Source organism: Budorcas taxicolor, chromosome 1 (assembly GCF_023091745.1).
Source record: "Budorcas taxicolor isolate Tak-1 chromosome 1, Takin1.1, whole genome shotgun sequence".
Taxonomy (NCBI): domain Eukaryota; kingdom Metazoa; phylum Chordata; class Mammalia; order Artiodactyla; family Bovidae; genus Budorcas; species Budorcas taxicolor.
In genome coordinates, this window is record NC_068910.1 from 110,419,339 (window position 1) to 110,440,332 (window position 20,994).

The 20,994-nt window shown below is 39.4% G+C and overlaps 1 protein-coding gene across 1 annotated transcript in view; it reads right to left on the minus strand.

Moving 5' to 3' along the window:
* The window catches only part of IMPG2 (interphotoreceptor matrix proteoglycan 2), a 100,597-nt gene that overhangs the window by 10,985 nt on the left and 68,618 nt on the right, over positions 1-20,994 (minus strand). Inside the window, exons 17-21 of the mRNA XM_052644904.1 lie at positions 19,545-19,755; positions 17,861-18,049; positions 15,711-15,912; positions 15,145-15,224; positions 11,276-11,339 (exon numbers count right to left, since the gene is read on the minus strand). Of these exons, the coding sequence (XP_052500864.1) occupies positions 11,276-11,339; positions 15,145-15,224; positions 15,711-15,912; positions 17,861-18,049; positions 19,545-19,755 (746 nt within the window). The remainder of the gene's footprint in view (positions 1-11,275; positions 11,340-15,144; positions 15,225-15,710; positions 15,913-17,860; positions 18,050-19,544; positions 19,756-20,994) is intronic.

Sequence of the window (20,994 nt, forward strand, 5' to 3'; positions counted from 1 at the left end):
TACAGTCCATGGGGTTGCAAAGAGTTGGACACAACTGAGCTACTAAACAGATAGACATAGTACCCAGACTAAGCATTTTCTATTTAAGGACTCCATAATGCTCTGTGTGTCTAGAACTTGAAATTTCAGAGTCATCTGATTATTTTCCTTTTCCTCTACTCCATATCCAACTATTCTATAAATATTGTCAACTTTGCCCATACAAAATGTCTTCTATGCATTCATTTTTCTAAAATCTTCCATATCCCTATCCCCATTACATCATGCCTGGACTATGGCAATAGCCATTTAACTGTCCTCCTTTTTCTGTTCTAACACTATACACCACAGTGTCAGGTGAGGGGGAAAAAAGCCCCCATGCTGCCATCAGCATGTTTCTCACTTCCAAAGCCTTCCCAGCGTCTATCAGAGTAGGTTCTTAATGTGCTGTCTTGTGCTCCTACCCACCAAAATGCGTCCCCACAGCTTCCCAGGCCAGTGCTCTGCCAGGGTAGGCCAGTCTTCTCCCCTACCGTGAGCAGCTACTCTTACACTGCTCACCCACAATGACTAAGAGAATCTAAATTAAAACTGGGGCCATGTTTAGGACTAATCTTCCTGGTTCAGCCTATTGACCCCACAATGAATTCTTTCTTCCTTTGACTCTCCTGAGCACTAGAGGGAGTTTGCTCCATCCAATCTTGGACTTGATTTTATTCCCTGTGTTTGTGTCCTGTCTTCTCAACTAGATTGCAGCTGTTTAAGAGTAAAGATTGTGCTTCATACATCTTTGCCTTTCCCACAACAATATGCTGAGTGTGCTGCAAGTATTTAATAAATGGTTGCTTTTAAAAATATTACTGAAGCAATGAGCTAGGAAAATCTCTAAAGAAAGGTGAGTCTTGAGATGTAACTAAAGAAATGGAGATGAACACAGTATTATTATACTGTGTATACTAATATACAGAGTACTATTATAATACTATTATATTATGGGAGTATTATACTCCCATAATAAAAGTATCAAGATCAAATGAATGTTACTCATCACTATATCAATATTTTGTATTATTGTGGGCTTTTCACTTCATATAGGTTATTTATAAAGACTGCTGTTGTGTGTTAAGTAGCTTCAGTCATGTCTGACTCATTGCAAGCCCATGGACTATAGCCTACCAGGCTCCTCTGTCCATGGACTTCTCCAGGCAAGAATATTGGAGTGGGTTGCCATTTCCTTCTCCAGGGGATCTTCTCAGCCTAGGGACTGAACCTGGATCTCCTGCACTGTTCAATATAAATTTTTAACAAATACAATATATGTTTTTCTAAACATTAAAATTGGCCATATACTCAACACCGAAAAGTTTATAACTCGGAATAAAAAACTAAGAATATTTTTAAGTAATTGAAGTAAAAATTCATTTTTAACAGTGACCTAATATTCGGGTAAAAAGTACGTAAATATCACAAAACTGACTTGTACTAACTCACTTTTGATTTAAAAAATAATAATAGATGAAAGGACACTCTGGCCAAATTAATTTGAACAAAGCTTATAACAAAGCAGTGACTAGAAAGTCACGCCTGAACATGCTCTCATGCTGGCCACGGAGAGCCCCTCCATGCTGGCAGCAGGCCCAGTCTAGCCAAGGCCCTTGTAGTCAGTCCAAGACCCAGTTTACAGACACGAGGAGAAAACTGGCCAATGGAAAGAAGGTTCTGTGGCTTGACTGACAAGAAAGGGTGGTAAGAAAAGTCTTGAAACCTCAATGAAATAAATCTACTTCTAGAAATCTTTCTTAAAGGAACATTCAGAAATACAGAAAATATAAACATTCTGACAATTTTTAAACAATAGGAAATAATCTAAAAGTGACCACAATATGTGAACCAATGGCCAATGCAAGTTTTGGTAAAGCCATCCCAGAACTCTCAAAGCACATGCTGAAAGTAGCCAGAAAGGTCACCGAGACAAGTGAAATAGGCTAGGTGATGTGAAATCTGATTTTAAAATATATTGGCAAGTAGTTCAAATACTCAAGAACATTACAAAGGCCAAACAAAATATATCCATGGGCCAGACTTAGCCACACACCACCAGCTTAATTTCTGTGGTGAAATCTTTTTGAAAACTATGTGATTAAAGAATTTTTAATGAAAATGCTCTTTGTATAATATCAGATTAAAAGGGGGAGGGGAGTATGATCCTAATAACTTAAGACACATATACTGTGGGAAAAAAAGACCAGCAAAAAATCATTATAGCTGTATCTGGAGAGACTGTGGATGATGTTTTCTTTACACTTTTCTGTATTTTCAAGATTCTCTTTAAATGAGTATTTATTACTTTATAATATAATGTTGCATCACTAACTGGGTGATGTTCCTAAAGGGGGGCAATTCAGAAAGGTTGACATTTCCTTTTTCCCCAATCCATCATGTTAAATTTTGTATATAAAAGGCTGTTTGTGAGGCCCTAAAATTTTGAATTGCTGTGAGGCTGAAAAATTTAACATCATTAATGAGATGGAAAGTATTGCTGAAAGCAGTTATGAAAATAATGCAAATAAATACTATATATAAAGCACTCAGCCCAAACACAGTCAGCAATGGTATTCAGAAATACTTCCCTTTGGTATTTGCCAAATACCTTGTCTTGCCTTGTATGCTGACCTCAGCTCACCCTGATTCTGAAACCATTATCAGATGGCTTAGTTACTAGCTTTTCTGAACCTTCTCTCCAGCTTATTTCTCTGCCCCCATCACCACCCATGTCTCAGATTCTCATCACCATGACTGACAGGAAACTATATCCCTGAGCCCTTCCAGAGTCTCCTTGACTAAGCCCCTAACCCCTGGTTATCATAATCCAATAATAAAAATGTGATTCTAACACCTCTAGGGAAGCTTCATCCAAATATTGGCTAGAAGCTTGTAAAGTATGTGTTTACCATAGCCTGCTTTCCCTTCCCTTTCCACTCTGCACCGTGCTGGAACTCTTTGGAGAAAAAGTATTTGTAGATTTAGAAGAGCATGTTCTCTTATCCTCAGGAATGAATGAGATGAGACAATGGATTAATTCTGAGATAATCAGGCAACTTTTCATGATGCATATTCACATAGATTTGCTTTTATGTTTTGATTAGGAAAATATGGAAGTTATTTTGCATTCTCCAAACTCAGATTGAATAAGAGTGGGAGGAAACTTGCCTACCTGTCAGGAAGGTTTAAAATTTCATTATGAGTCAGTGAGTATTGCCTGTGGTCTTATTTTTCAGTAATTCCAGAATCACACAGGACCCTCAAACATGTAGCAGACTTTTGAAGACAGGTATATGAAAGAGAACCACAGCATCATTACAAAAAACATATTTCTTTGGAAAAGTAAATTTGATGATAATATTCACATATAGATCTGTTGATTTTTTTTTTTAAGTGTTCATCTGAAGAAGAGTATCTAGGGACTTCCTTGGTGGCCCAATAGTTAAGAAGCCACCTTCCAATGTAGGGGATGTGGGTTTGATCCCTGACTGGAGAACTAAGATCCCACATACCTCAGGGACAACTAAGCACGCATACCACAGCTAGAGAGCTTATGCGCCAACTGCTGAAGCCCACACACTTAAGAGCCTGTGCTCCACAAGAGCAGTCCTCACATGGCAATGAATATACAGTGCACCAAAAATAATAAATGTCTAAAAAAGGAAAGAAAAAAGAAGAGTGTCTAGCTTAGGGGCTAGGAGAAAAGATATCATTGTTTATCTGCCACATCTCTACTTGATACTTTTAACAACAGGCTGTACCCTTTGGCCTCTGTTTGCAGCCACTCAGCACTCTCCCATCTACCCAGGACTGGGCTGCACAGCCTCCAGCACAAGCTTTGTGTGAAGGTGATGACTCTAGCACAGACGCTGAGCTCACATAGTAACCACCAGTACAAACAGGTCACTAGGGCCAAGGCAGAACAAGATGCCAGAGCTAGAAGCCATCAGCAACTCAAAACATATGGAAGGACAAGAAAGCACATTAGGGAGAAGGGCAAGGTAGACTTTCCATGTTCCCTTCAACACAGAAGCACCTCCCTCCCCACTGGTGGCTGAAATAGGAATTAGATGTCCAGGCCTGCATGGCTTGTGAGTTCTGTACAACACGGCCTAGGTTTTGGCAAGTTGACTAATACTAGAAAATCAAGTCTCATGACCATCTCTGTTGGCTAGAATTACTGTATTTTCCAGCCTCCTAGAAAATAAAAAGGCAACTGGAAGAAGGAAAGTTCCCAAGATACTTTACTTCCTGTTTCTGCTTCTGAGGAATAGTTTTATAACTAGGGAATAGAATTGTCTGCCCCTTAAATCAGTGTAAAATTTGAGAGGTTAAAAACATGTGTCGACTTACATAATGTAGCAGTAAAAGATGGCCTCAACAGTGAATATTTTAGGTAATAATTAATTCAACCCGACCTTCCATTCTAAATCAAGCTTTGTACTGGGGACAAAGCTTTCTAAGATAATTAGATGGAAATCCTGGAACAACTGATTTGCAAGGTAATATGTTTATCTCCGCCGGTTGCCATGTAACTCTTATCTATCCCCAGTCAGTTCTGGAACAGACAGAAGAGCCTGGCCCTCCTGTGATGCACTGCTGAGCCCTCCCAAGTGGGGGTCACTGTGAGGTTCTGATGTAAACGTGGACGTGGAGAGCAGCACAGTGTATATAACAGGCCAGGGACGAGAAGAAATGATGAAATGCCATCAGTCAGTGTGACTCCCACCTCAGCGCTGAAAAAATACTGGCAAAGTCAGTGTTTTTATAACATGCTCACTAACATTATCATATACCTGCTCTCTCCATCTTACTGAAAAGAATCACCTGACATTATAGATCTTTCCAAACTATCAATTTTATATTTTAAGTCAAAATTAATTTAAGACTGTCTTCAAAATAGAATAATGTCTAAACCTGCTCATTAATGGAAAGTCCGTTTAAGTTTGCAGCTTTGCAATTCCAAGTTAAATTCTGATTTTGAAACATTGCTGGCGAATATGAAAGTAAAATAAGAAAAAGTGAAGCAATGGAAAAATCTCCCCTGGCTAATAGTGTTGAACAGAAGGTATTTCCAATCCTCAACATGTGTTTTTGAACTTTCTTTTATGAGGAAGAGAGATCGTTCCACTACTGTCATGGAGAACACTTCATAAGGAAAATAAATTTCTCTAGAAATAAGTTCTATTTACATCTACATTTTTAAGAGAAATACGCAGCATTTTAAAGGGGTGACTCCGACCCAAAGTCTCCTTATCCGGATACTTTCAGGAGTATCATCTGCCCTGGAAATGGGCCATTAAATCTATTTTCCCAGTAGTAACTGCAACACAAATTACTAATTGATTAATCATCTAAAATGAAATTGTTACTAAATGGTAGAATGAGAACTATATGCTCATTTTATCTGTGGCATTTCAAATCCAAATAGAATAAAAAAGAGAAAAGGTCAAGAATCATTTTTTTCTTTAATTCAGATTGACTTTCTCTCATAAGGAACTAAGATACCAGAAACCATAGAATATTTACAGGAAAAACAAAAACAAAAACCCTGCACAAAAGCTTTCTGTATAAAAACTTTAAAACAGAAAAGTCATGTCCATTGTAAACTAAAGAAGACAGGGAGAAGGTCATCTTGACCAATTGTTGTTAAAAAGCAATTAGAAGTTAAACCAGTATCTGTTTTTGTGCTGTGCTTAGTCTCTTAAGTTGTGTCCGACTCTTGCGATCCCATGGACTGTAGCCCGTCAGGCTCCTCTTTCCATGGGGATCCTCCAGGAAAGAATACTGGCGTGGGTTGCCATTCCCTTCACCAGAGGATCTTCCCAACCCTAGGGATCAAACCCAGGTCTCCTGCACTGCAGGTGGATTCTTTACTGTTTGAGACACCAGGGAAACTCAGTATCTGTTTTTAGATCTTTACAATTTAGTTTTTCTTCAGACATTGAAACCTCTTGCTTTAGTTTTCTGTACTTCCCAAGCAATAGCAATTTAAAACCTGAATCGAAAATGAGCCTCCCGGGTGGCTCAGTGGTAAAGAATCTGCCTGCCAATGCAGGAGACATGGGTTCAATCCCTGGTCCAGGAAGATTACACACGCCTCAGAGCAACCAAGTCTGTGGACTGCAATCACTGAGCCTGTTGTCTAGAGTCTGGGAACCAAAACGACTAAACCCACATGCCACAACTATTGAAGCCCGCACACCTAGAGCCTGTGCTCTACAGCAAGAGGTGTCCCCACAATGAGAAGGCCCCACTCAGCGCAGCTAGAGAAAGCCTGACCACAGCAATGAGGGCCCAGCACAGCCAACACAAATAAATGTTTCCCTCATTCACTATAGGAAAGAAAACATTTAACATGTGTCTTGTGACCACATAAACTTTTGATGTTTTCATATGAGCAGCAGTATCACCTTCATTGAGTATGTGATAGTTACCTGACACCGAGCAAAACTAATATCCATCCCCTTGGAGCATGGAGCCATGTAGATGCTTCCAAGCCTCTACCTGGGAGGGAAGGACAGGACCTTCCTCGCAGAGGAGTTGGGCATGACATCTTTTCTTTTCAGGGCCTTTCCTCCGGGGCACAGGGATACCAGCCACTCTGCTGGGATTAAGTTACTTAAATGGGAAGACAAGTCATCTTTCCCACATGGTAAACCTTGGGAAACTGAGAGGAAATACCAACACTGGTTGCTGCTATGTATAGGATGAACAAGATCTACTTTGAAAGTACATCATCTCTAACTTTCACAAAACATAATTACTAGAACCTAAATACTCATTCTTCCTCAGGGCAGTGTTTTTTTTTTTTTAAAGGGAAGAACTGAGTCACACCTACATCAGTACCCTGCCCCCTCATGCTCTTATTTTATTCTGCCCTACACAATAAAGAAATAAACAAGTAATAAATTTTTAAATTGTTTTTTAAGATGAAACAATGCCTTTTATATTAAGGCATCACACTCCCTGTGCCATCAACAGAAAGTACAGTCAAATTAGTTCCTACAAACCCACCTGTCTCCACAAGCTCCCCCACCTTCGCTCCTCTGCCAGCCATAGCACCTGAAGCTTTCTCTACGATCCAGCACCATTCCCCTTACTATTCTGCCTCTGTCCTGCCTTCCTCCTCGAGTCTGTGGTTAAGAAACACAGATAGGTTACTACATTTCAATACAGCAGTCCAGACAGTCTGATGGGCTTTGTAAAATGCTTACTGCTTTATGTTCTGTGAATTACTCAATGAGAATAAGATTAATATAAACATGAATCTGAACTCTTGAATCATTTAGGTTTCTAAATCTCTATAAATTATTTCTTTAAAAATGGTTTGTAAATCACTCACAGTTCTACTTAATTTGCTTGCTAGTCATTAAATACATATGACCCATTATCTCAAGATAATTGAATGAATACTGTAGACCAACTCTAATTAAGCACCCTTCGGTTTCGTGAATAATAAGTGAGCAAGATATGGTCCCGACATCAAAGAATTCAGTTTAGTGGGAGGTCCAGAGGATGAGCTGGTTGGATGGCATCACCAACTCAATGGACATGAGTTAGAGCAAATTCCAGGAGACAGTGAAGGGCACTGAAGCCTGGCATGCTGCAGTCCATGGGGTTACAAAGAGTCGGTCACGACTTAGCCACTGAACAATAATATAGATAAAAATTACAACACAACCTTGGCAAATAGTGGAGTGGAAGCATATACCTGGTACAGAAAAAGGCATAAAAGATGGAGCTACTTTTTGGAGTCTTTCTCAAAGGCCCACCTGCTAAAAATTTGCATTCTTCCCCAAATTTGCCATGGTGTGTGCAATATTGACAATTGTGGTTGTTCATTTGGAATAATAAATTACTTACAGAAATAACACATACAATATTGGTGTTACTTGGAAAAGCATGATTCCTTAACATCTACCATTATATCAGCACAGATTCATTTGTATAAAAAAAAGGTAGAACACAAGATATGTGTGTGTTTTGATGAGATACCTTACATATCATGGGACATAGTCCATCAGGGACTAGCTCAGATGACACATATATTCAGAAGCACCCAGAAGGTCGACCAGGAGGATGAACACATGACCAAAGTGTAACTAGGCCTTGTCCTGACCAGACTTTTATTAAAAACAGGTTACGACTATTTCTTCTAAAACTAGGTCATTAATTAATCAATAGGTATTTATTGGACACATTTCTCCCAGGTTGAGTTTTTATAATACAGTCTTTGGAGTCAAATCAAGACCACCCTTTTCTTTCCTAAGACTGATTTAGGACATCATCAGGCCCTCTTGCCAGCAAACATAGGGGAAAAAACATTAAGTTGAGGTTTCTGATGCTTAGGTAAGTGGTAACTGACCTACCCAGGCAGAACTGCTTTACATTGCTCTTATACCATGTTCATGCCTTCTTGTTCTCTTGTAGACAGGTCACCAGTTCCTTCTCTTGTTATAGACCATCTGGTGTTAGCTGCTCACCCTTAATTTTTCTTTAATCAACTCCACCAGTTTTCCTTCCATCCCTGCCTTAAGCAAATGAGGAAAAAATGAAAGTTTCTAAGACTTTAAAAGACTGAAGTTCAAGAGAGGCCAAATAATAACTTAGCATCATTAACTATCAACAACTTTCGGGGCAACAATTGGGCTCTGAATCTGTCTCCAATTCTCGGAGACTCTGACTTCACAAAGATGAATCAAAGACTATCTCTCCCACACCATGCTCACACTGTATGTATTTCTGAGTGGTAATTACAACTAAACTACTGCTACAATCTACGTTTTCTTCTAATTGACAAAAAGTGTAGGCAAATTCTTGAAAGAGAAGTTTATTAATAATGAAAATGGCACAACTCTATACATGAGAAAAAAGACCTTTCATATACATAAAGACTGTTAAAATTTTATTTCTAATTAGCTGGTATTAAGACTAGAGCATGTCAAGCAAACAGTACAGTAACATGGGCTTATCTGACCCATACTTTAAATACAGTGTCATCATAAACAAGATGAAGCAAAAACTTCATTATCCACACTCCATATTGAACATATATTATGGTATGTACACAGCCACTTCATAATCATCACAGTCCACATACGTAAATAATTATACCTTATTCTCTGATATTATGGTTACATTTTTCCTATTTATTCCCTTAACCACTAAAAAAGCAACTAAGTGAAGGAAAAAAGGATAAGGAATCATTTCAACTAGGCTGTAGCTGTAAATTGTGTGTTTTAATCTGTCTCATTACCCCAAGGGGAGTGATTTAACCTGTGTCTTGTTAAATCAAACAGATAGTGTAAGGTTTTACAAAACGCATGACTCAGGAAATTTCTATTTAGATTCTTTACATCATCAGTTACTTTCTGGTACCCTCCCACCTTCTCACCTCCAGCCAGGTTCTTCTGCAGAACACAATGCAACTGATTTGATGATTATGACCTTCACACCATTTTTCTGCATTCATTGCACACTTGGGAATAGAATGAGCTAGGAGGCATGACTCATTGCAGCTGGATTGTAAATCTGAAAGGCTGGCCCCACCCATTCTACTGGGAATTGTTAGAAACATTTTTAAGAAAAAAAAAAATGACCCATATTTTTCTTAGCTAAAATATCTCAACTTAATAAAGATAAGTTTTTCTCCTAAATCAGCTGTTCCCTCATGGAGCAAATATGTTACCTTGTTTTCCCATTTCAAAATGAAACTTCAGTTCACAGGCTGATAGATGTCCAAGTATCCATTATTGAAAACATGGAAATGACACAAAGATGCTCACTGCCTACAAATTATGAGATGGATGAAGGCAAACTTACCAAAAAAAGAATGCAAATAAATAGATCAGGTACACATTTGAGTCAACATGGCTTTAGTGCCTACAAAGAATATTTGTGCAATTTTCATCTTCTGTCAGAAGTAATAATGAATCAGGGTTGTTCAATTACATTACAATTTACTATGTGATAAAAAGTATGAGGAGGGGAGCAGCCAAGCCATGATGACCAGATACTGAGGAAGAGAAAAAACAAAGGGAGGGATTAAAATCAGGTAAAACTTGGACTTGTGTTATTATTTGAAGTAAATGGGACTTTACAGCACACAACTGCGAACAAATACCCTTAAACCACTGCCATGTGGAAATGGAGTCCTACGTATCAAATACATTTCCCATTATCCAGAACCCAAGAATCCTGTATGTATACTCAACTATAAAGGTTACATCTGCAAGACTCCAAAGCACCTTCTGGACCAAAAAACAAAAACAAAAAACCACCTTGAATTCTTTACCATGCACTCTCTAGTTGTGGTGCACTGGCTCTGGAGTTCACAGGCTCAGTAGTTTATAACACACGGGCTTAGTTAATCCATGGCAAGTGGGATCTTTTCAACCCAGGGATCAAACCCTCATCCCCTGCACTGCAAGGTGGATTCTTAACCACTGGACCACCAGGGAAGTCCCAAGGGAAAAGTTCTTTTTTGAAAGCTCTTTCAAGATAGTTTGTCCTGTTAAGACCGATAGCTCTTTTAGCCCTTCCAGTGTGAACAGCAGAGGATCTTCACCATGGAAACTTCACTCTCCAGTGTTTCTCATCGTGGTTCAGTTATGACAGAGGTAAGGCCAAAGTCTTTATTCCTGAACTGAGGAGCTCAGGTCTCACCCTGAGAGTTCAGGAGTTCCTTCCATTAACAGATGTGGAGCAGACATTTGCGCAGAGTCAACAAGAGATTTGCTCTTCAGCAATATGTCAGAATTCTTACTTCACTGATTGGCTTCTGGAAACAATCCTCCTTCAGCCCCATTTGTGCTTCTCATAAGTGTTTCACAAGCTGGCCAGTTCTACCCAAATCATGTCCATCTAGATTCTACCAGCAAGCAGACATTCATTTAAAATGTTGCTTTCTAGGGTTAACTGGGTTAGGGTTAATAAAAACAAATTTTCTTTTTCATCTACAAGTAAGTTTAGAATCTTCAACAGAGAAATCTTAGGAAGTTTTACAAATAAAATTAAGCATTAAGTAGTGACAAACGTCATTAATATTTACAATGCTTTAAAGATAAATATCATTTCCCTTTCAAATGAGCCCAGTAGAAAATATCCAAGCAGTGGCTTGTTCCTATGCTGAACTTTTAGAGAATCTATTACATGAGTAGAGAATGAAAGAGAATCCCAGGAAACAGGAAATACCAACCTATATAAACATACACTCACAAAACCTGTGATCCATACATACTTTGCAAAATACCTGGATATCTTCAAGGCTTTCAATAGCTTTACTGTGGCAGGTACTCACCCCAGCAATTTTGTTTCTGGTGTATTCATAATGAGTGAAATTGGCAGTCATTAAATTGAGGGAAAAAAAAAAAAATGAACCAAGTATTTTAGCTCATGGTCAATCTATCCCTGGTTAGTAATATCTGGTCATAAAGAAACCAAAATATTTAAGATTATCTTTGACTAACATGAACATACCTAACATGAAACACACCTGCATCAATAATAGCCTATTTGCATACACAACTCAATATTAGGAGTGATAGGGCACTCTCTGTGCCCCCTCCAAGGCTACCATTCACAAAGTGCTAGGAAATAGAGTAAAGCTTCCATTTTCAGTTAAAATTTATATAAGATGTGACTTTTTCCTACCTTTAGAGAAAAAAAAGTTTTTTTAAATTGCAATGAAAGTCCTTCCATGTTTTATGTAAGCAGGAGTGAATTTAGATACAAGGTATTCATAAAGAGGCAGCCAACCTATACCATAGGAGGGAGTTAAATGCTGTTTTTGAAATTAAAACATCAGGAACTAGAGGAGATACAAGGTTTGCCCAGGACATGGTGAGGTAGCAGCAGCAGAGTCAGGGAACCCATCTGTTCTGACTCAGCCCACCCATCAATCAGCAAAGTATACTCTCAGTACGGTGGTCTTGACCCACCACCCTCTCCCTCCCTGTCCACCTGATTGAATTCATCTTTAGTCTAAGGAGAACCCTCTAAACTTTATACATATGTGTTGGCCAAGACAGTTTTAAAAAACAGGATATTAACATAATTAACAAAATAATGTGGTTTTGATTAAGAAGCTTCGGAAACTGAAAACTCTGGTAGAAGCACGAAGTACAGGCCTAACTCTATCCTCCAGCAAAAAGGTTGCTTTTTCTTCAACAGTTTGATTCAAAAAAGGCTTAATATTTTTAGTTAGGTGAATGTCTGACCATAAACTATGTTAAAACTACTTCAATAGCTTTTCATTCCAGCTGAATTAACATGCTACAAATATTCAGCTATTAAGCTTACTTCCTCTGGTAAGAGTCTCACCTTGTCTTCCTGCTGTGAAACCTGAGGCACAGCTATTAAGAGACACACTCAAAGACTCACAAAACAGATAGTAAATGCATCCCCAATTCCCAGACCCAGCTTTTTCCTTATAGAAAACTTTCCAGAATTCACACAGTTTTGATTCCCTTTAAATATAGCTTCCCATCACTTCATAGCAAATAGATGGGGAAACAATGGAAACAGTGACAGTCTTTATTTTGGGGGGCTCCAAAATCACTGCAGATGGTGACTGCAGCCATGAAATTAAAAGACGCTTCCTTCTTGGAAGAAAAACTATGACCAGCCTAGACAGAATATTAAAAAGCAGAGACATTACTTTGCCAACAAAGGTCTGTCTAGTCAAAGCTATGGTTTTTTCAGTAGTCATGTATGGATGTGAGAGTTGGACTATAAACAAAGCTGAGTGCTGAAGAATTGATGCTTTTGAACTGTGGTCTTGGAGAAGACTCTTGAGAGTCCCTTGGACTGCAAGGAGATTCAACCAGTCCATCCTAAAGGAGATCAGTCCTGAATATTCATTGGAAGGATTGATGCTGAAGCTGAAACTCCAGTACTTTGGCCACCTGATGTTGAAAAGACCGTGATGCTGGGAAAGATGGAAGGCGGGAGGAGAAGGGAATGACAGAGGATGAGATGGTTGGATGGCATCACTGACTCAATGGACATGACTTTGAGTAAACTCCAAGAGCTGGTGATGGACAGGGAGGCCTGGCGTGCTGCAGTCCATGGGCTTGCAAAAGAATGTTCAGACACAACTGAGTGAACTGAACTGAAATACAGCTTTTGGTCTTTGTGGATATAAATACCATCACATCTCTGGCCAAATTCTAAAATTTTAAACTAGAAAAAGATTTTGCGTCCCGAATTTAATTTTTTAATGGAAAATTCTTCTTTCAACAGAGTTCCAAATCCAGGTTAATTAATATGATGTAATGAGCGATCTCCATCTTCTCTAGGCTTCTAATCAGTTGCAAATATGAGTTTTGATTAAAGCTCTTCCCTGCTATGAAACAAACAAAGAGCAATTAGTTGAAAAAAGCTAAAAGGTACTGAAATGCATTTTTGTTGAAATGTATTGTCAAACTATATTCCTAAAATTACCAATCCTTTCTTTGCAGGAAAGCTCCCCTCTGCTTTGCTAAGTTAAAAAAAAAAATCCAGTCTACAGAGACTATGTAATATTTTTACTGAATCCTAAACCAAGTCCATTAATATTTTCATGAGCTACTGGTAGATGAAAACTCCAGACTACATGAAAACTGAAAATGTACTGATCACATCCCTAACATTTTTTCAATGCTGTCTCCTGACTTTGAACAGTCCCCTTAGGGTTACAGTGTCTGTGTGAACATTCTTTTGTTTCACTGGATCTTGTTTAACTCTTCTTTGTTATATGATTTTTTTTTCATATATTTTAATGCCAAACAGTTTACCAGAAGAAAGTGAAGCACGCAGTCAATCTGCCTGTCCCTAATTAGGCTCTCCTGGTTCCTCTCTGGATTTCTTAGCCTAGATGAGATACATTTTTAATTCAGGAAACACAGATGTCTCTGAGGGGCTTAAAAAGGGTCTTAGGAAAGATTTTAAAAAATCAGTCATGTTCTGTCTATTTGGATACTACTGAAGTTGTGCCATAGGTCATCTACTGGCTGGAGATAAAGAGATTAGTGGATATCCTGGATTAAAAGGTAGAATCCTATTAATATTGCTTTGACAGCACTCAAGCAAGGTTTGCAGTAACTCCCATTGGCCAAGTCAGATGTTCAGAGAGTTTTCTTCTCAAAGGAGTATCTACCATGCATGTGGAACTAGAAAAGCATCTTCTTTAGTTTCCTTTGGTGTCAATCCATCCGTTCCTATCAGAGGAACCATGAGTGAGGGGCTGCCTGTCAAAGAAAGGGGATTTGGAGCAAAGGGGCAGAGGCTCCAACCAGAACCACATGTGTGGTTGATCCTTTATCAGTTTCTTCTATAAGCAGGCATGAATTGCTCTAGTTTTCCTCTTCTAAAAGCCAGGTGCCATTATCTGGCCTGGGTGAGACCCATCCATGAGGAAGCACCTTTGCAAGGGCAGCTGTAGGACCAAATATCAAAACCAAATAATAATCCCACCCACTACATTCAGTTAACATCTATATATGGTCTCTTTACAAGGGTATTGTATTTTTGTAACCTACATCTTGTTATGGATCCTGAGATGCAAAGGAAGACAAAAAACTATGGACACTTGCCCAAAATGTACGCTGAAAAAAGTAATGGAAAAAGACATATTGAAAAGTAAGGTGACGTTGAAAGAAGCAAGAGACACACTTGAATGGGATCTGCCTCATTCAAAGTATACCTAAAAGTATCTACAGAGATAGGAAAGGAAGTATATGTTAAAATATGTGAGCATTTGTGGCTATTCAAACAGGTGACTCTACGTTAATAAGAGAAAATATGACAGAATGAGGAAGCTTTAGTCCAGAACACAGAGTGTCTTTGTTTTCAATCTTCATTGGCACTTGCTGTCATTGTGATCTTGAGTAAGACTCTCCATTTCTTTGATGTTTCCTTTCCGCACTCATAAAACTTATATAAAAAAATTCAACTTGTAAAGGCACTAGAAGGAATAACTGCGGAATCAGAGTGGAAGTGGATTAACTGTAAAGAATTCAACAACGCTGGTTACCAACAAAACCCCTGTCATATGGACAGGAATTAGGTATTCACACTCGTGGCCCTACTGTAAGGCAAACTGTTTAGAATCTGGGTGCAAGTACTCTCTTACATGCTTACATTTGATGTTCTCTGACAAAAGCTGCAAACTCAGGATCCCTGGCATAGAGTTCCAAAATTCTCATTCTTTCTTGGATTTCCTTTAAGGGAGGAAGGAAGGGAGGAAGAAGAAGAAAAAAAATCCATATATTGCATTAAAAAACTTTAATGGCCTTTTAAAAAAGAGGTTTAATTTTTATAAGAGACTGTAGCTTTCTGGACAGTACAGGAGAGAGCTACAGAAAACAACAGATTTTTCCCAAAAAAGTGAAAGTTGTGGCTACTACATGAACTGCTCTGAATAACTCAGACATATATTTCTAAGGAGTATGGAGGGAGACATTTGCTAACATTTCTAAGGGAGGAGGGAGACATTTGCTAATAACAATACAAGAATCACTGGGTAGGAAATATGATACAACTCAGAACTATATCCTGGCTACATATCACATTGACTGGGAGGTGTCACGAGGTAAAAAAACTAATCATGAAATAATTTCCAGTCTTTCTTGAAGCCTAAGTATACACATGAACACACACACCCCCACACCCCAGCAGAGCAACAACAGAAAAACGAAGTTTCCTACCTCTCTGGAAAGGTCACTATTCTCATACATTTGTCTGATCTCTTCCCTGCTCAGACCAGCAATCATCTCTCTGTCTGTGGAGCTGTAGAAGGGCCGCTGAGGGTAGGGGCCCTCATAGTGCTCGAGGTCAGCCTCGTAACTTTCAAATACGGGGTTGTGCTTCACGGCTCTTTCTACGGACGAGAGGCCATCTCGCTGCCTGCTGGAGCCACAAAAAAAAAGTATAATTGACTCAGGTTCTTTTCTGGATGCTCAACTATTTAGGAGACTATTTACCTGGAGCAAAATTCCTGTTGAGGAAGAAAAAGAGACTAATTGGATACAAATGGGAGGAGAGTGACTGTGGAAAAGATCCAGATCAATCTCAAATATTATTTACTAACTTGTTATCACTATAATTTCGTCAGCTACTTGATAAGTCCCCTGTGGGGCCAGTTCCTTGTCTCTTTATTTTTTATTTGCCCTAAAGTGCCTGGTACCTAATGAATGTTGATGGGGAACTATGTCTGCTGATAGAATTTCATCAATATTAATGGAAATATTAAATTTTAAGGAATATTAAATATTAAGCATTTCATTAAAATTAGTGGGAATAGCATCATTATTCCCAGCATAGACAAATTAAAAATCAGTGTGTAAATACTATTCAGCCATAAAAGGGAACAGATTTGAGTCAGTCCTAATGAGGTGGATGAACACAGTGCCTCTTATACAAGAGCGAAGTAAGTCAGAAAGAGAAAAACAAATGCACACTAACGCATATATGTCGAGTCTAGAAAGATGGTACTGATGAACCTATCTGTAGAGCAGCAATGGAGACACAGACATTGAGGACAGTTTTAGGGACACAGCTGGGGGAGAGGGGGAGGAGAGGGTGGTATATATGGAGAGAGTAACATGGAAACACACATTACCATATGTAAAATAACCAATGGGAATCTGCTGTATGACTCAGGGAACTCAAGCTGGGGCTCGGTGACAAACTACAGGAGTAGGATGGAGGCAGGAGGGGGGAGGGATGTTCAAGCGGAAGGAGACATGGGTAGACCTATGGCTGATTCATGTTCATGTTTAGTAGAAACCAACACAATACTGTAAAGCAATTATCCTTCAATTAAAAATAAATAAATTTTTTTTAAAAATCAGTGTGTAACCACACAAAGAAAGTAATAGAAATTAAAACTCATGGGGGAATGGGCTCAGTTAAATTCAATTCAGGTCTACAACTATTTACTGAGCACTGATTTTGTGCCTAGGAATTTTCTAGATGCTGACAATACAAAGAATTTGTTTGAATCTCTCTAGAACAAGATCATGGTCCAATGAAAAGTCAGAACCAATAAAAAATATAAGCATGATAACAGAATTATGTTCTGGGTGCCATAGGAAACTAGGAGCAGTGCCTCCTCAGCCAAGCCAGAGGGTGAGTGAAGGTAACCTGGACCGGAAGTAGACCTGGAAGCACAGAAGCAAAGTACAGCCAGTGACTGTGATCACATTACACCAAAAGGTCCTTGGATCACTAGTCTAGCAAGTAGAATAGGTTCTATCTCCTCTATTAATGAACCTATACTTAACTAAAATGAGAATCAGATTCTATTTCTTGTCGATTCTTACCTAGAGGTAAAATCTGCCTAATTACCACTGGAGTGAGCCAAAGGGGAACAAACTAACAGATCTGGTCCTCACACAGGCCTCACCTTATCTCCATCACCTTTCCAACCCCTCCTGCACCATGCAACAGGCAGTCTGACCCCACTCAGGGATGCCATTCCTCCGTTGTGCAGTGAGATTCATGCATGCCTCTCTGTTCCTTCAACTGGCTAGAAAGTTTTCCATCCACCTCCTGCAGCAAACATCTACTCTTCTGTCCAGTCAAATACCATAACCATCATTAAAACATCTAAGCTGCGCTCCCCTAGGCAAAACAAATTCATTACTCATCTAGGCATTCTAGCAGGTTGTTCAAAGTGTTGCTTATGTTTGTTTCCAGACTGACACCCTCTGAGGACAGGGACCATGTCTTTTCTCAATTTTATAACCCTCTCCCCTCCATTCAGATCCCTTCCAGTACTCAGGACACATAAAGTACAAAATGAATGAATAAAAGGAATATTTTATTCCATCAGAGAGCAACTGTTGTTATTTACCTGGAGGGTCTCCCTCTTTCCCTCCTAACATATTGAGCTTGAAGAGCCTTGATGATGAAGAAGACTGCAGCAGAAGAAATGAGGACAAGTCCAACCATGGAGGCAATGGTGACGCCGATCACCAAGGGCTCAGACACAAACTCTTCGCAGTGCTCACCACGGTACCACCAGTTCTCACCCACCCGGCACCTGGAACAGAAGTGACCAAGCCCCAGGTGAAATCACTCTGTTGAAAGGAACAACAGCAGAACCTTCAGTGGGACTGAGCACAGGTAGAGAGAGAAATGCTGACCACAGGAATCTTCAGTAAAGAGGTGAGTAAGATTAAAGGCTGGGCATAATGCCTGGCACAGACTCAAGAGGTCCTCAGTGACTACTTGTAAAGACTGATAAAAGAATAACTAGACTTATAGAAAGTAGTCTAGTCAACTCTGTTGTTTATGGATAATGAAAAACAGGCCCGTTTTCGATAAAAGAAAAAACTGGAGTTAGATCGCACAATTTGTCAGCAACAGAGCTGGTCTAGAACCCAAGTCCCCAGACTCCTCACATCCTTCCACCACTCTGCAGAGATCCTCCAAACTACACGGCCACACACTATGCAAAAGCGTCCTCAATTCCCAGAGCAGTAATCACTGCTTTATAAAATCAGGTTTATTTCTTTGAAAATCAAGAGACTATTTGTCCTCTTAGTTTTATAGCCAAACTTTATATACAGAAAATCTGAATCATTTCCACCTGTTTCCTCTGCTTTTGACATTGATGCCAACACTTTTCCCTTTTGAAATTCACAGACTGTCCTCTTACTGAGGTCCCCACCCGCTGCTTGTTCTCAGCATCCTCCCCTTCACACCTTGTGACTTTGGTTGGATGTGGTAGGGAGGATGGTTGGTTCTGCTCTGTTTAAGTAGAGTGACCAGGGAAGTCTGCCTGAATCTGCTCATCTGTCTGGTATATTTTCTTTGACTCTACCTTTAAAAAATAGAAATTAGATACTCAAAATATCACAGCTTTAAATACTTGCTATTCTTTATTTTTGAATACTCATTTTGACCAAGAGCAGCCCAAAGCTGTTAAAAACAATTCAAATAGAACAATAAAACTCCTCTGTTTCAGATACAGTATAAATTGTTGATTATATATCAAAACACAATTTGAGCAGCAATTGCCTTGTTATCACCACTAAAAACCATTACACAAAGATCTCCAACTACTCTAAGTACTCTCCAGAAGACACTAGGCAATGTTTTTCTTACAGCTTCGTAGAACATAAGATAAAATAACCCATTGAACCGGGTATAATTCAGGCCTATTAACTGATTCAGTCTTCACATGTGAACTAGATGGCACCCATCTGGTAGCTCAGTTGAGAAAAAATCTGCCTGCAGCGCAGGAGACCTAGGTTCTATCCCTGGGTCAGGAAGAAGGAAACGGCATCCCACTCCAGTATTCTTGCCTGGAAGAACAAGAATCCCATGAACAGAGGAGCCTGGCGGGCTACAGTCCATGGGGGTCACAGGAGTCAGACATGACTTAGCAACTAAACCACCGCCACATCTATTACCTAGATATAACTTCTCTAATAAAAGCTGTTGTGATCATCCTAACATCATAGGCACAGATCTCTTTCTTCAGAGGAAGTATCTCTAACCTGGTGAAGCCAAAATCTCTCCCTACAACATACCTACAAATGGCCCCATGTCCAGGCATGATGTCACACTTCCCATCATTCAAGCAGAAGTTGGGCTGTAGGTCACAGAGACTCTGACAGGGCAGCTCTTCCACACTCAGGTACCCAGGGTAGCATCTGCACTCTGCCTCTCCACTCCAGGGATTGACCAAACACTCAGAAAATTCATTGCATGCTTGAAACTTGCAAGGGTTAGCTTGATCACCTAAAATACCAAACAAACCAGAGAATGGTATAAGGAAAGGCAAAACATAGGAACTGGGGTATAAAAAGCCCCTCCAATAAGGGTCTCCCATCCAAAGTACCATGGGATAATCCCCTTCCTGAATCACTGAAATATATCACCACCCACACCACAAAAAGTTTCTGATTCGCCCTTGACTGATGATAGCTTTTGTCAAATTTCTTCGAAATGCAGAGCCAAACTATAGGATCCAGTGACCTGGGCGAGCCTTGACCTGTTTTATATAGGAAGCATGTATAAGATTTAAAACCCATGAACTACAAGTCTAAATTAAACAGTTTTCATGTACCATTCATTCCCACCAACCCTATGCTGCTGTCGTGGTCCTCTACTCCACATGTGAGGCTGCCCTACTCCTACCCTCACCTCACTGAGAACATGCGATGGAGAGACAGAGTATAGAGAAGAACTGGTGGAAGCCTCAGGGATGAATACAGCCCCGAAAGAGCAGTCTAAGAACAGCTGAGATTTGTGAAAGTTAATATCATAAAAACATATCAGCCCCACACCACCTCAGGCCGTTCTCAACAGTATTTTGGCTTTAGTAATTCCATTTTCCATTCATGGGATGAGAGAAAGTGACATTAAAAAAATTATTTAGGGCAAAACCCAGTCAAAAACGATATAAGAACTGACCATAGATGGCCTTCCATCCTATCATGGTAAAACTGCATGTTCTTCCCTGGTGAATGGCAATCTCTGAACTACAAAAAGGCAAATGGTAATGAAGATACCACAAATAGAAGAAATCACTGGAAATGACCCATGAACTCATCTATATGAAAAAGCATAAGGTTTAGCTAGAAGATGAAGGGAAGGTTGAAAAACAAAAAGCATAGTCTCTCAGTTTCCAGGTAAATTAATATTGCTTTCAGAATCAATAACTTCCTTTCTGCTATGAAAATTCAAGACATTTTGCACAAATTTGTGACCTTGGAATTTGTAGGTTCTCTGTAGCTAATCTTTCTTGGCCCTATGTAGGAATGAGAGGGGACATATTAGGTTGAGTAGTGTCCCCTGAAAATTCATGCCCACCTAGAACCTTGGAATATGACTTTGTTTGGAAATAGTGTCTTTGCAAATGCAATCAAGTTGAGATGAGGTCATACTGGGTTAGGTTACCCAAAGTCCAATACCTGGTGTCCTTATAAAAAGAGGGAAACCTGGACACAAGGACACAGAAGCAGAAGAGATTAAGAA